We start from the raw sequence: 13,466 nt of genomic DNA on the forward strand, positions 1-13,466 counted from the left end.
AGATTAAAAACACCAATGACAGCTTATGCTGGAGAGGATGTGGAATAAGGGGAACACTCCTCCATTGCTGTTGGGAATGCAAACTTGTACAACCACTCTGGAAAACAGTATGGCGGTTTCTCAGAAAATTGGGAATCCACCTACCACAGGACCCAGTAATACCAATAGATGTTCAACCATACTACAAGGACATTTGTTCAACTATGTTCATAGCTAGCATCTTAAGGTCCTGGTTCAAATCCCTGGTCTAGGGAATCAAATAGCTTCAATGCTGAAGGTTATACAGGAGGCTTTTAGATATAGTACAGAACAGATTCTTCAATCAACAAGTTGATCTTTATCAAAATTAAAAACTAACTGTGGGGGAAATTCAATAAAGAAGATGGGAAAAAGACTGAGAAAACTCACCAGGGGGAGAGGACTTATGTGTGATAGCCTACTTCCTAAAATCTTGGCCCAGACTGCCTTTGAGTTCAGCCACATTGCCGATTGACATCCAAGTGATCCATTTTGCTTCTAGGAGACTAGGTTGCCAGGTCTTTACATTTCTTTGCCTTAGATGCTCTTGAGCTATCAGATGCTTACTCAGTTTCTGATCCTTCCTTCTGGGCCATCATCCCACCCCTATCAGAATAGTGTGGGTGCATATTCAACATTGGTGTTCACTGAGATGCCCTGCCTGTCACCACAGGGGATGCCTATGTTTCTCCAGATTTAAGGTTCCCAGAGTAGCAGCAAGGACATCCTTGCCAACAAGCTACCAGTAAGACAACTTAGCAGAAAGGAGTTGCAAATACCGAATAAACAAACAGAACCTAGTGCTTCGTATGTCTTCTGGCTCAAGCAATATGCAAAACCTCCTTCTAAACCACACTCTGGAGCTTCCAGAGTTTTCCTTAATAGATCTTTCTTTCTTTCATTTCGATTTCAGTGCTAGATGAAATGAGAGTCTTACACATGCCATGTTCTACCAATAAGCTGCATTTCCACCTGATGGGATCCCATACCTGATTCCACCCCTTGTTCCTGGGCAAGGACCTGCCACATTGCCTCTGGAGCCCAGAACTATTCCTTAGAGTACCCAGCTCTGATGTAGGTTATTAAATAATGGAGCTACTGATCTTGACTGATCTCAAATGGGAGGAAGGGAAGCTGCCACTCCCTCCTGAAAGGACTCACTCACTGGGTGAGGCTTGGCCGCCTGCACGTGCACACGTCAACTTCCCCACTGTCCTCTCATTGCACCGGCTCTGAAGCTATCACATGGTGAGCTGAGCCGCTGCCTCCCAGGTAGAATCTGAGTGCAGACTCTAAGTTATGGGGCTCTGCCAATTTCTATTTTAAACTGTACTTTATAGTTCTTATTCATACCTAAGTGCTACCAAATGTCCAAATGACCCTCTTAGAGGGTGCTGTGACTCAAAGGCAGGTGCCTAACACCCCAAACAACCTTCCAAATGGGCATCTACAGAACACAGGTAGAGCAGACTACCAAGCCACAGTTATAATTCTCTGGAAAGCTGTCTGCTGTTACTCCGTTCACTTACGTTGTGCTACTCTAGGGGAGGGGGCAGGCTGACTTTCTCTTCTTCCTGTGCACTTTTAGCCCAGTTACTACAGCAGTGATTTGTCTAATTGTTGTTATTGGCTTTGTGCCTCTAAGGAATCAAAGCAGATACTCAATACACTTTGTGTTGGATGAATAAGGAAATGAACGGACTGCAAATGATGTTGGCATACTTGTCCCCAAAAGGACTACCTGGGAACAGGACATCCATGTCATGTACCTTGCATGGGGTACTTGTCATTCTTCTATGAGCTATCAAGGGACTGGTGCCATCTTCTGAGAACTGTCAACATTCAAACCCATTCTATAGACTGCACAGTGAGGTGGAGTGAAGGGAAACAGAGACGCGTCCCTCCTCAGTGCACGCGAGGCTGCCTCACCCAAAAGGCAGAGGGGATAGCCTACGCACAAGCCCACTCCACACTGATAACACCCAAGCCTACTTGAGCTCCTTCAGTTCACGGCTGACATCATTCTTCTGCTTCCGGGTGTCGTCCAGGCTACGAAGGGCTTCAGCCAGCTCACTCACAGCCCGGTCCCGCTCCCGCCTCAGATTGTCACACAGCGTCCTGGTAGAGAAGGGAGAGGTCAAGGTCACTGCAAAGGGCACATGGTCTGTACCACATCACCTATCAGCCCCTATTCCTCAGGTCCAGACTCATCAAACACCCAGACCAGCCCACCACGTAACCAAAGACACCAGTCAGACCTCAATGCCCATGTCCCTGGGGCAGAAGGTCCATGTTTCACACACTCACCCTTCCAGCACGAGTTTTGTGGCAGTGGAGCGCCCCCTGGTGGGATTTTTGCTCCAGCACCCATGAGTCCCTTAACAGACCATATGCAGGGCTTTCCAATCATGCCACTACCAGGCTGAGGGTAGTGGCCCTGAGCCAGTACTCAATCTTGTCTCTGTAGTTCTGTTTAGGTGCAATGTGGAAGCCCAATGGAACTCCAAAACAGAAACCCAAATTCCCTGCACCTAGAAGGATACACAAGCCCACAGCAGAAGAGCCTGTGCTTGGCCATCTTCAAAATAGCGTGCCCTCCAGCTGGTCCCCAAGCCTGCACAGCCTGAAACCTCCACCTCCTTGACCACAGCCAGCTCAGGATCCCACTCTGGAAGAACAAGATCCCACTCTTGGAAAGCAAGCCACAGCAAAAGAACACAGGAAACACCCTAGAGGCCTCAGCTCTTGCCACACCGCACACCAAGCACCTACCATCCCCCTCAGTCCCTGACCCTCCCTGCTAGGGCACAGGTCTGACCCTTTCATAGCCTGGGGGGGTGGGGTTCAGAGTCCCTCAATGACCAACTCATTGTACCACCCCCACCATCCCTGCTTCTGCCCCAGCTCAGGATCTTACCTACACTCCTCAGCTTCCTGTCAAGACCCTCGGAAACCAAACTCAAGGACACCGTCACTCTACTCCTTGTGATTTTCCAGACCAGGACCTGGTCACATCCAAATCCCTCTCCTCAGAGAACATACATGTGCCTCCTCCATCTGCAATGCCACACATGCAGCGCCCCCTTCTACAATGTCCATACTTCCTCTCCTGCTGAGGAAACTGCACTCAAACTTCAAGTTCTAGCTCAAATGGCAGTGGGCCTTGTCTGTCCCCATCCCCACCCCTGATCTGGAGCCCATTCTAGGCATAAATACACGGCAGTCTCCTCTAAACTCTTGCTACTCAGGAACCTAAGATGCTGACACAGTAGACGTTTAGCAACACTGAGCTGAAAAAACAACAGACACATTCATACAAGTTGCTTCTATCAAGACCTTAAAGAGAAAGGTGGATTTGACCTGGGCATAGCACACACTCAATATGTCCAAAAGTGAAGCAGAAAGGAATTACAATAGAAAATCCTAAAGACAAGAGACGAGGCAAGAATGAGCTAAGGGGGAGAAGGAAGTGCCGTAGTCCCTGCCTTTTTACCTGGACACATGACCAGTGACCCTACCAATAGACCTCAGTGTTCAAGAGAAATACAGGACCACACCCATCCAAGAGCACCCTTACCGGATGCTGTCACGCTCTGCCACAATTTTGTCCCGCTCCTGAAAGGCCCAGTCCCGTCGGCACTTGGCCACGTCTGCTTCCTGGAGGGCTTCCTTCAGCTCCTGGCACAACGCCTTGCACTGCTTTCGGAGGATTTCCACCTCTTTGTTGGCTCTCCCAGCGTCCATGGTCACTGTGTCTTTGATCTAAGGGCAAGAGGTAGAAGGGGTTACCCAGCCTTCTGAACTAGAAACCTGACCAGTTCCAAAGTGGAGGCTCTGAGTTTCAAGGGAAGCACTGAGCCCAGGCACTTCCATCTGAAATGCACCGGCATTTGTCTCCCTGTAACGATCTTCCCCTTTACCCAGGATGCTGGCCTCATTGTGCACAGGAGGGGCACGTGCACAGAGAACCAGTGTGGGAGAGTGGGGGGCTCCCATCCACCTCTGCCTCCACTTGATTCCCACTGGACTTCTCCAAATTGACAGCCTCCGAATCACCCTAAAACACGTTCCTTAGACACTTTAGTAAGATAGGGTAGGGAGATGAAGATAACAGTGGAACTAGGAAGCCAAGACAGTCCAGGCAACTGACCTCTAGCTGATCCCTCAATCTTGTTAATGACATACTGCAGGAAGCCAGCAGTGACTTGCCAACAGAACAGTACTGTCCTTGCCAAGAGACCACCCTTGCCGGTGCTTCCGCTCTGCCTTCTGCTGACCTCTACACCAGTTCTCAGCCTCCAGGAACTCAGCCTGGGATCTCACTCTAACATCCTTAGTGGTCCTGTGACCCCAGGTACTTCTGATGCATGGGCTTGGGAAGATATGGGCTGTCTCAGAAACTTCTCACCTAAAAAGGGGCTATCAAGAAGGGCCCAGGGGCTGTACCCCAGACCCCAGCAGATACACTGCCCAACCAAAGTCTCCAGCTGTGTGTCAGAGAATATGACTTCCAGGCGTGACAGTTTTGTTTTTATTTGGACACCTTCCCTGTGGCAGGGCCCGTCTAAAGCACTGTCTTGCTGTTCTGCCTACACATCTGAGCTCAGTTCCTCATGCAGACACAGCTGTACCCAGAGGTAGTGGGAAGGCACAGCTGGCCAGGTTAGCTCAGATAGCCCTTATATGGCACGGTGCTCCATTTAGTAAGCTTGGACCTGGGAGAACTTTGCAAAGGAAAACTCCACGAAGACACTCTGTGACCAGAAACCCAGATGAACTGAAAGGCTTATCCAGCTGACTTTGGACAGGTGGCCAAATGATGTGGTTATCATTCCCCAGGGCCACATCACACCTAAGGACCACAGCTCTGGCTTCCTTTTGGCTAGTGTCAGTGGGGCATGAACCTAGAACAATGTGCAATTCAACTGGCTGCAGGTGGGTGTAAGGCAGGGGATTCTCCCCTGCTACTTGCTGACTCAGAACAGCGCCTGGAAAAAGATTCCTGCCTCGGCTGACAAGCCACCTGTCACCCAGCCAACACCCCCTGCACAGGCCCGGAGGACTCAGACTAAAGGGCATGCCTGATTGCCTGAGTGCTGAGTACCACGGGCTGAGGGCTGTGGCTCAGAGGTCAAGACTCCACATTAAAGAGGCCAGCACCAGGGGGTACTGGGTGATCTGCATATTTTTCTGCGTGCATGACCATAGCCTACGTGGGTAACTTCTGAAATCTGGAAATCCCATGGAGCAGGCTTGCTGTCCTATCACGAGGTCACTCAGTAGGTGTCCAACAAGTCCAGTGACCAATTTAGTCATTCTCCAAAGTGTTGTTTTGTTTTGCTTTATATTTTGTTTTATTTTATCTTGTCACTGTGACTTCCTTACATCTGTTTTCAGCAAGCACACCCTCAGATATTAGGATACAAAAAGGAACAGGTGGACTATCTAGGACATTAACCAAACTCTAGTGCATTAAATTGACTTATTAAAAGCTCCTTTATGGATGTGCATGGTAGTGTATGCCTGCAATCCTAGCACTTGCACTCAGGAAGCAGAGGCAGAGCTCTGAACTCAAGGATAACCTACCTACGCTATACAGAGAGTTCCAGACTAGCCAGGACTACAAACTGAGACCCTATATTTAAGAAAAAAAGAAAGAAGGAAGGAAGAAAGGAAGATTTTTTTTACATAATTCTTTTTTCTAAAATTTTATCAATGTCAGACAAAACAGGTGGCTCAATGGTAGAGCAAGTGATACTGAGAGCAAGGCCCTGTACACACCACACACACATGCAGAGAGAGAGAGAGATACTGAGAAAGAGACAGACGTACATATACATACACAGACACACACGCACACACAACAGGTTGAGAGAGAGACATACACATACATACACAGACACAGAGAGAGACATACACGTATACACACACATAAACACACAATGTTGTACTAAATGTTCCTCTTGGCACTAACCTTCACCCAACAGTCTGGGAACATCAATCCTTCTGTATAGGATTGTCATTATTGGCCCATTTTACCATACAAACAGTTGCATAGGGCTTGTGCTCACCCTAAATGGGCAGTAACGGAAAAGACTCCTATCACTATAACTCCATGAGGACATAACTGCTAACCATGTTTTCTGTTTGTGTCACCTGAAAACCATCCCTCTAGGACATATGTGACTATCACAGCCGGTTTGCAGAGAGTGTAAGAGAGACGATAGGCCATGAAAATGAGGAAGGCTCACACTCCAGTACAGAGCCTCAGTCCCCCTCACTCCTCACAGCCCCTACTTCTACCTGAGCATAGAAGAATTCAGTGCAGGCAGAAAGGCCACTGGTGTGACGGCTAATCTTGGTTGTCAACTTGACACACCCAGAGTAGGGAAATGCAGCTGAAAAATTGCCTCTAACAGATTGGCCTGCAGGCATGCCCGTGGTACATCATTTTCTTTAATGTATGTTTTAAGATTTACTTATATATTTTTGTGTGTGAGTATTTTGCCTGCATATATGTATGTGCACTGCATGTGTGCCTTGTGCCTACAGAGGCCAGAAGAGGACACTGGATCCCCTACAGTTGGAGTTACAGATTTTTGTGAGCCAACATGTGGGTGCTGGGTCCTCTGGGAGAACAGCCAGTGCTCTTAACTGCTGAATCACTTCCCTACCCTTCTGGGACATTTTCTTGATTGCAAATTGATATTGGAGGGTCCAGCAATATGAGCAGTACTGTCCCTAGGCAGGTGGGCTTGAGCCATATAAGAAAGGTAGCTTGATGTTTTCCTGGGAACAAGCCAGTGAGCAGCATTCCTCCAGGGCTTTTGCTTCAAGCTCCTGCCCTGCTGAACCTCTTGCTCAGACTTCCCACAATGATGGACTAAAACCTGGTAGATGAAATAAACCCTTTCCTCAACAAGTTGTTTGGGGTCATGGAGTTTATCACAGTAACAGAAAGCACACAAGACAGGTAGCCTGGCCACCCACATTCCCACACCACCCACCCTGCCTCATGCCTGGCACACAGTGATCTCTGCAGAGTACCCTGCCAAGCTTCCTGACCCTGCTTTCTGTTTCCCATGCATCACTTTGCACCCTAACAGACCTACACAGAAAATCAGAATCATGGAGTAGAGACCCGAATCAAGAACAGCATCCCAGGGAGCAAGGTTTTAAGACAAGGCCTACGGTTCAACTCAGCAGAGAGTTGTACACATAAGAACTTTAAACTCCAAAGTGCCCTGAAAAAAAACCCAGAAAGTCCTCTGAGTACACAGATGGCTGGTGGACAGAGGCCCCCAAGAGTGCTCTTCTGAACCCTTGAGGCCAACAGGTCTATGCAGTGAAGAACTTTGGTCTTGGGACCTTGTTCACAGAGAATCAGTCTGAGACAATTCACGAAGGTCTGTGATTACTCAACTGTAGCTCTCCACTCCACCAGAAAGAACAGGACATTTCTCCTATAATCAAGCCATGCTATTTTGAAACAAAGCAACAAACAAAGCAATGTCAGTATCACAACATAAAAGAGACAAACATGAATGGCCCTTGACGATTTACAATGTAATCATTTCATTTTATAGATAGATATAACACAGCCTGGCAACTTGGGCACCCGAACAAGGTCATGGGGCTAGTTCAGTCTTCCTACCCAGGAGGCACTTTGCACCCACTCAGCTGTGCGTGTCCTCTGATGTCTTCCTGTGTCCAGGACAATGGTCAGACACTCTGTTCCAGTTTTTCTCTGGATCCCAGACTAAAGTTAAACACCAAGCCTAAGATCAGCAGAGGCCTGAGTGCTATTTCACAACCCAGTCACTGATAACCTTCAAAGAAAAGCCCCTGCCCCTCAGCCCTTCTCATTCAGCCCTCAAGAACTCTGTGGCCGCCTTCCATGCTGAACCACTGCCCACCTGCCGCAGGGCCTCCATCTCCTCGCTGGCTGCCTTCTTCTCAGATGTGCTGCTCTTGAGTTTGGATTCCGCCAGCTCCACCTCTGTCTGTAGCTTGTCCAGCTCGGAGATGACCTGGTCGCGCTCGCTCATGATGAGCTTGTACTCGCTGTACACAGCGTCACGTTCCTCCTTGTATTTCTCAGATTCCTTGGCGGTTTTCACCTGCTTGCTTCTCAGCTCTGTCAGCTCAGACTGCAGCAACTCCATCTCCCATTGAAGGTCCTTGTTCTGGGCTGTGGCTTTGCTCAGCTCGTGGTGGATCGTCTCAAACCTGGGGGAAAAAATGTGAGGTGGGAGGGGCAGGGACCTGCATGTCAGCTGGGAGACTGCTAACCCCCTGCACCAGCCCCACTGGACACAGTCAAGCATAAAGTTTCGACTGAGGTCATTCTCTGCAACCCCAGAGAGAATGACCACAGAGTGCTAGTGCCCTGGGCCTGGAATGTTTCTCAGGCTTTAACAAGTGCCAGAAATTGAACTGAGGACTGCATGCTCTCCACTCTACTAAAAAGAACAGCACATTTCTCCTATAATCAAGCTATGTTATTTGGGGGGGAGGGGAAACAACATAAAAAACAAAATAACGCCAGAATCACAGCATAAAAAACAAAATAACGCCAGAATCACAGCATAGCAAAGGCAAATACAGCCTCATGATGACTCACTGTGCAATCACTTCATTTTATAGACAGACCTAGCATAGCCTTGCAACCTGGGCACTTGAACAAGGTTATGAGGCTAGCTCATGCTTCCTGTCCAGGAGGCATCTTGCACCCAAGCAACATTTCCTGAGATGTGTGCCTGAGAATACCGGTCCCTTAGGGGCTCTAGCACCAAACAGTAACAGTCATGTTCCTGAATGCTGCAGCAGAGACACCTGCCTGGGTCCAAACTAGCAGTTCCTAAATCTACTTATATACAGAGAATTTTCACAGGAACCCAGTGAACACTGCAGAGAACTCACACACTGCAGGAATGAACTGCATGCAACATTGTCCAGGGTGGTAATCATATCTGAAAGCAATGGTCCTTAATAAAAATGAAATTTCAAGGGACATGCTGCCCAGGATATACCTTTCCCATCTGCAAGGTGGGTAGCCACTATGGAGAACTAGGTTTATAAGGAAATCTAGGAGTCAGGGTACTCAGGACACAACAGAGCACTCAGATGAAAGGAAAGGAAATCATTTCAAGGCTAGCGCAGCATCAAGCACAATGTTCTCATTGACTGCAACAACACATTGCTCTTAGGTGTTTTTCTCCTGGAAATCGTACAGAATTCCCACAAACACAGGCGCCCCAGACAAAAAAGACACCCATTTTGCTACCCTCAGCACACACTGCCCGGCACCCAGCTTGGGCTCCTACCTCCTCAGAGAGAGGGCGCATTGATGCTGCAGCTGAATGGCTGTGTCCCTCTGTTGGGTCAACATCTCCGTCTGCTTTTGCAGGCGCTGGTTCTCCTCCCCCAGCTGCTCCAGGCGGCTCAGGTCTGAGTTGTGCATGGCGACCTTCTCACTGTACCTCTTCCTCAGGGCATCATAGTCCTTCTTGACCACTTCCAGCTTGTCCATGGCTGTGTCGTACAGCTTGTTGAGGATCTCTGAGGAGCCGTTGTGCTTCAGCACCTGGAGACCAAGGAGCAAGAGGGGCAGAGCAGATGTCTCCCTTCTCAGGTGTTACAGTGAACCCCCATCCTAGCACAGGAAGGCTAGAATGGCCAACCTGAGACTACTGTGTCTGGAAAGTTCTGTGTTCAAGGCTGCCTCCTGATTGACTGGCATCCGAGAACCTGATAGTGAGCAGTTATCAAAGTGAGACCAGCCAGTACTGAGACTGCGACTTTGGTCCCTACTAAGCAGAGAGGAACTGTGATCCAACACTTCTGTCTACTGTGCTTCCAGAGTAGGAGGGGCATATGTGCTGCTGCACCTACACCCTAGAGATCAACTGCATCCGACAGAGGAGCTGAGAAACTCACACCTGGGTTACCCTGGGTTACCCCATGTCCTTTCTCCTTCCTCATGCTGATTTTGCCTTGTATCCTATTGCTAAAATTTTTAGCCAATGGTGTTGATTATATATTGAATCTTATGAGGCCTAGGCAAATCACAGAACCAAAGGATGGTACTGGGGACTTTCAAAAATAAGGACATAAAATGTCCAGTGCTGTTCTAGGCACTAGCAGTGTCGGGCAGGACAAGAAGAGACGGTGCCTTGTGCTCTTTTCCTCCCAGTGCCAGGGTGGGAGGAAATGGATCATCAATGGAACAATATCTTTCTAAACTGATGTAGGCTTCCAGGAAATGAAAAGGGCAGCATGCAGGAGAATATTCTCAGTAGCACAGAGCGAGAGAGCGAGGTTGTAAGGGAGGCTCCGCCTGGGGATGTCTTTCCTAGAACGTGATTCCTAAGTGTAGATAACAAAGAAAAATAACCAAAGATCAGGCATACAGCCAAAGGCAGGGACGCAAATGCCATGGGGCAGAACCACAATGTTCCAAAAAGACAGCAAGAAGAGAACGCAAAATAGGTACAACCAAGTACAAATGGAGGCTTAAAGAAGCATTTACGCCAGGTGGCGGCGGCACACGCCTTTAATCCCAGCACTCGGGAGGCAGAGACAGGCGAATCTCTGTGAGTTTTCGGCTGGCCTAGTCTACAGAGTGATTTCCAGGACAGGCTCCAAAGCTACAGAGAAACCTTGTCTCAAAAAAAAAAAAAAACCAGAAAAAAAAAGCATTCACAAGTTCAAAGCTCATAGAGAAGGCTAAATCCCGAGAATTGAGCAGACTGTGTCAGTCTATCAAGCAAAAGAGAATTCTAGAAACGAGCATGGTGGTTGGTGCATGCCTGTCATCCCACTACTCAGTCAGGCTGAGGCTGGAGTAGTTTCTTAAGTTCAAGGTCAGACTGAGTTACATAGCAAATATGTCAGCCATGGCTATGTAGCAAAACTCTGTCTCAAAAGCAGTAAGTAAAATACAACAAGAACAACAAAACCCCAGAAAACAACCAAACAACAAGAGAAACAGAAAGAGAACAGGAGCACAAGAATGCATCCTGCTGAGAATTAACCTGGGGTGCTGCTCAAGAAGAGAAAAACAAAACACAAGAACTAACCAACATGAGAAAATGAGTTAACAGGCAGGGGGGTGGGGATTGCCAGCTTCTGCTGAGAACCTCTCAAAGATCCTTAGCCTTGATGACTCACCACCTCTGTGGGTTTGCTTCCTTATTTCTCAAATGACAGGACAAAACTGGAAAGGCTGGCTTAACCATCTGCAGCTCCCACAGCCCAGGAACAACCTTTTTCACCCTGTGGGTCCTGAGTTATCAACACCATCTTTGCAGCCCAGAGGCCCAGACAGTCACAAGCCTGAACTGTGGAACATTTCCTCCAGAGACAGACAGACATCTACACAGAAGGAACAACTGACTAAAACAACCAGAATCAAGATGGAGAGATGGCTCTGTGGTTAAGAGCTCCAGCTACTCCTCCAGATGATCCAGGTTCAGATCCAGGACCCACATTGTGACTCCAGCTCCATTGTTCCAACACCCTCTTCTGGCCTCCACAGGAACTGCACATGTGTGACATTCATACAAACATGCAGGCAAAACACTCACATATAAAATAATAAACAAATCTTTGGGGAAAAACATCAGGAGGGCTACAGAGATGACTCAGCAGTTAAGAGCATTTGTGGCTCTTGAATATCCGGGGTTGGTTCCCAGCATCCCAGATGTTTGCAGCTCCAGTAATGAGAGATCTTGCACCTTCATCTGGCCTCTGTGGGCACACACACACACACACACACACACACACACACACAGAGAGAGAGAGAGAAATAAAATTTAAATGTATTATTTTAAAAAACAGAATCCCAGAGACTCTCTGAGACCCCAGGCTCAGATGCCAGGGCTGCAAGCGGCCAAAAAAGGCTGTCAGAAACAAGCTCCACCGATCTCCTTCTGTCTTTCATTTTTCCTTTATTTGTAAAAATGTAGGTAGCCTAGATGTTAAACATATTCCCTTTTTTCTATCTCAACTTACTGAATTCTTGGATTATAGCAAGTGCTATGACACCTAGCCTACTCTTTTCAGAAACTGCTCCTTTCGAAGGGAAATTTTAGGATATTGAAATACAAAAACTTATCTACAACATAGAAGGTAAAAACCCCACTGTAGTGTGGAAACATCTTTACTCTCAGGAAACATACATTGAGACACAGACAAACTGTGTGCCAAGCACCATTCTGTCACTAAATCTCCTTTACAAGAGGAGGAGGGAGAAAGAGCAGGAGGGAGGGGTTGGGGAGAGGGAGGGGAAACAGCAGCTGTGGCAAAGACAAAAAAGCAGGACCTTCTGGTCCTGATGGCACAAGGCCTGCAATTCTAGCACTTGAGAAACATCAGCATGATAATCAGGAGTTCACAGCCATCCTCGGAGACATGGCAAGTTAGAGGCCAGCCTGGGCCATGTGAGACCTTCTCACAAAAAATAAAACCGGCCAGAGAGCTGAGTCAAAAGTTAATGCACTTGCAGAGGACCCAAGTTCAGGTCCTGGCACCCCAGTCATGCGGCTCACAACCCCCTTAACTACAGCTCCAGAGTATCTGATGCCCTCTCTTGGTGCCTGCACACATGACAAATATACAAATTCATGCAGGCACACACATATATGTATACATTTTAAAAAAGAATGCATACATTTTAAAAAGACTAAAATGCATACATTTTTAAAAAGTTTTTTTTAAAGAGGAGATCGAGTTTATATCATTAAGCTGGAAGAGCTCACCCATGTTGAGGGATGCATGAACTTCGCCCCTTTCTCAAGCTCAAGAACAGTTCTTTGGATCGTCCATTATTGTGTCTCACTGTCAGTGGTCACCAGAGTCTCCACTCACCTCTGAGCTATTGTGCAGTAGTCAGATTTAAAAGACACTGCCAGTTTCACTAGCTAATAAGTGGACCTTTGTTCAATCTTTTATTATTTATTTTTATTTTATATGTATGAGTATTCTGTCTGCATGAGTGTCATTATGTACCACATGTGTACTTTACCTGTGGAGGCCAGAAGAGGGCGCCAGGTGCCCTGGAACTGGAATTACAGATAGCCACCATGGGCATCTGTTCTGTGTTTGTGGATTATCTACCTTTGTCTTCCAGGAATCCCCATTTCTAAACTTCAGTTTCCCCTTGGTCTCTCATTTCTATCCCACGACCGCTTGTATGCTGGGTAAGAATTCTCTACCTGAGCTGCACCAGCCCTCTAGGAGCCAGTTTTAAACTCCAGCTATCTTTCCTGGGTATATTCGTAAAAAGGATCTTCTGCCACTGTGTGGCTGATGGTGTCGTTGATGCCAGGGTTTCCCTCTTCTCTATGGCAAAACCCCCAAGGACGCCTGTTGTAGTTTGTGCTTCAGACACTTTAAGAAAGCCTCTACTTCCTACCTTGAGATTATAAAGTTATCTTCTTGCTATG

The 13,466-nt window shown here is 47.6% G+C and overlaps 1 protein-coding gene across 4 annotated transcripts in view; it reads right to left on the minus strand.

Moving 5' to 3' along the window:
* Positions 1 to 13,466, minus strand: part of Dlg5 (discs large MAGUK scaffold protein 5) — a 136,120-nt gene that overhangs the window by 62,083 nt on the left and 60,571 nt on the right. For all 4 annotated transcript variants that reach the window (XM_087911944.1, XM_048426457.3, XM_048426458.3 and 1 more), the window contains 4 exons: positions 9,345 to 9,604; positions 7,935 to 8,247; positions 3,596 to 3,780; positions 2,011 to 2,136 (listed from right to left, as the gene is read on the minus strand). In XM_087911944.1, the coding sequence (XP_087768070.1) occupies positions 2,011 to 2,136; positions 3,596 to 3,780; positions 7,935 to 8,247; positions 9,345 to 9,604 (884 nt within the window). The remainder of the gene's footprint in view (positions 1 to 2,010; positions 2,137 to 3,595; positions 3,781 to 7,934; positions 8,248 to 9,344; positions 9,605 to 13,466) is intronic.

Source organism: Myodes glareolus, chromosome 12, assembly GCF_982192425.1.
Source record: "Myodes glareolus chromosome 12, mMyoGla1.1, whole genome shotgun sequence".
NCBI classification, from domain to species: domain Eukaryota; kingdom Metazoa; phylum Chordata; class Mammalia; order Rodentia; family Cricetidae; genus Myodes; species Myodes glareolus.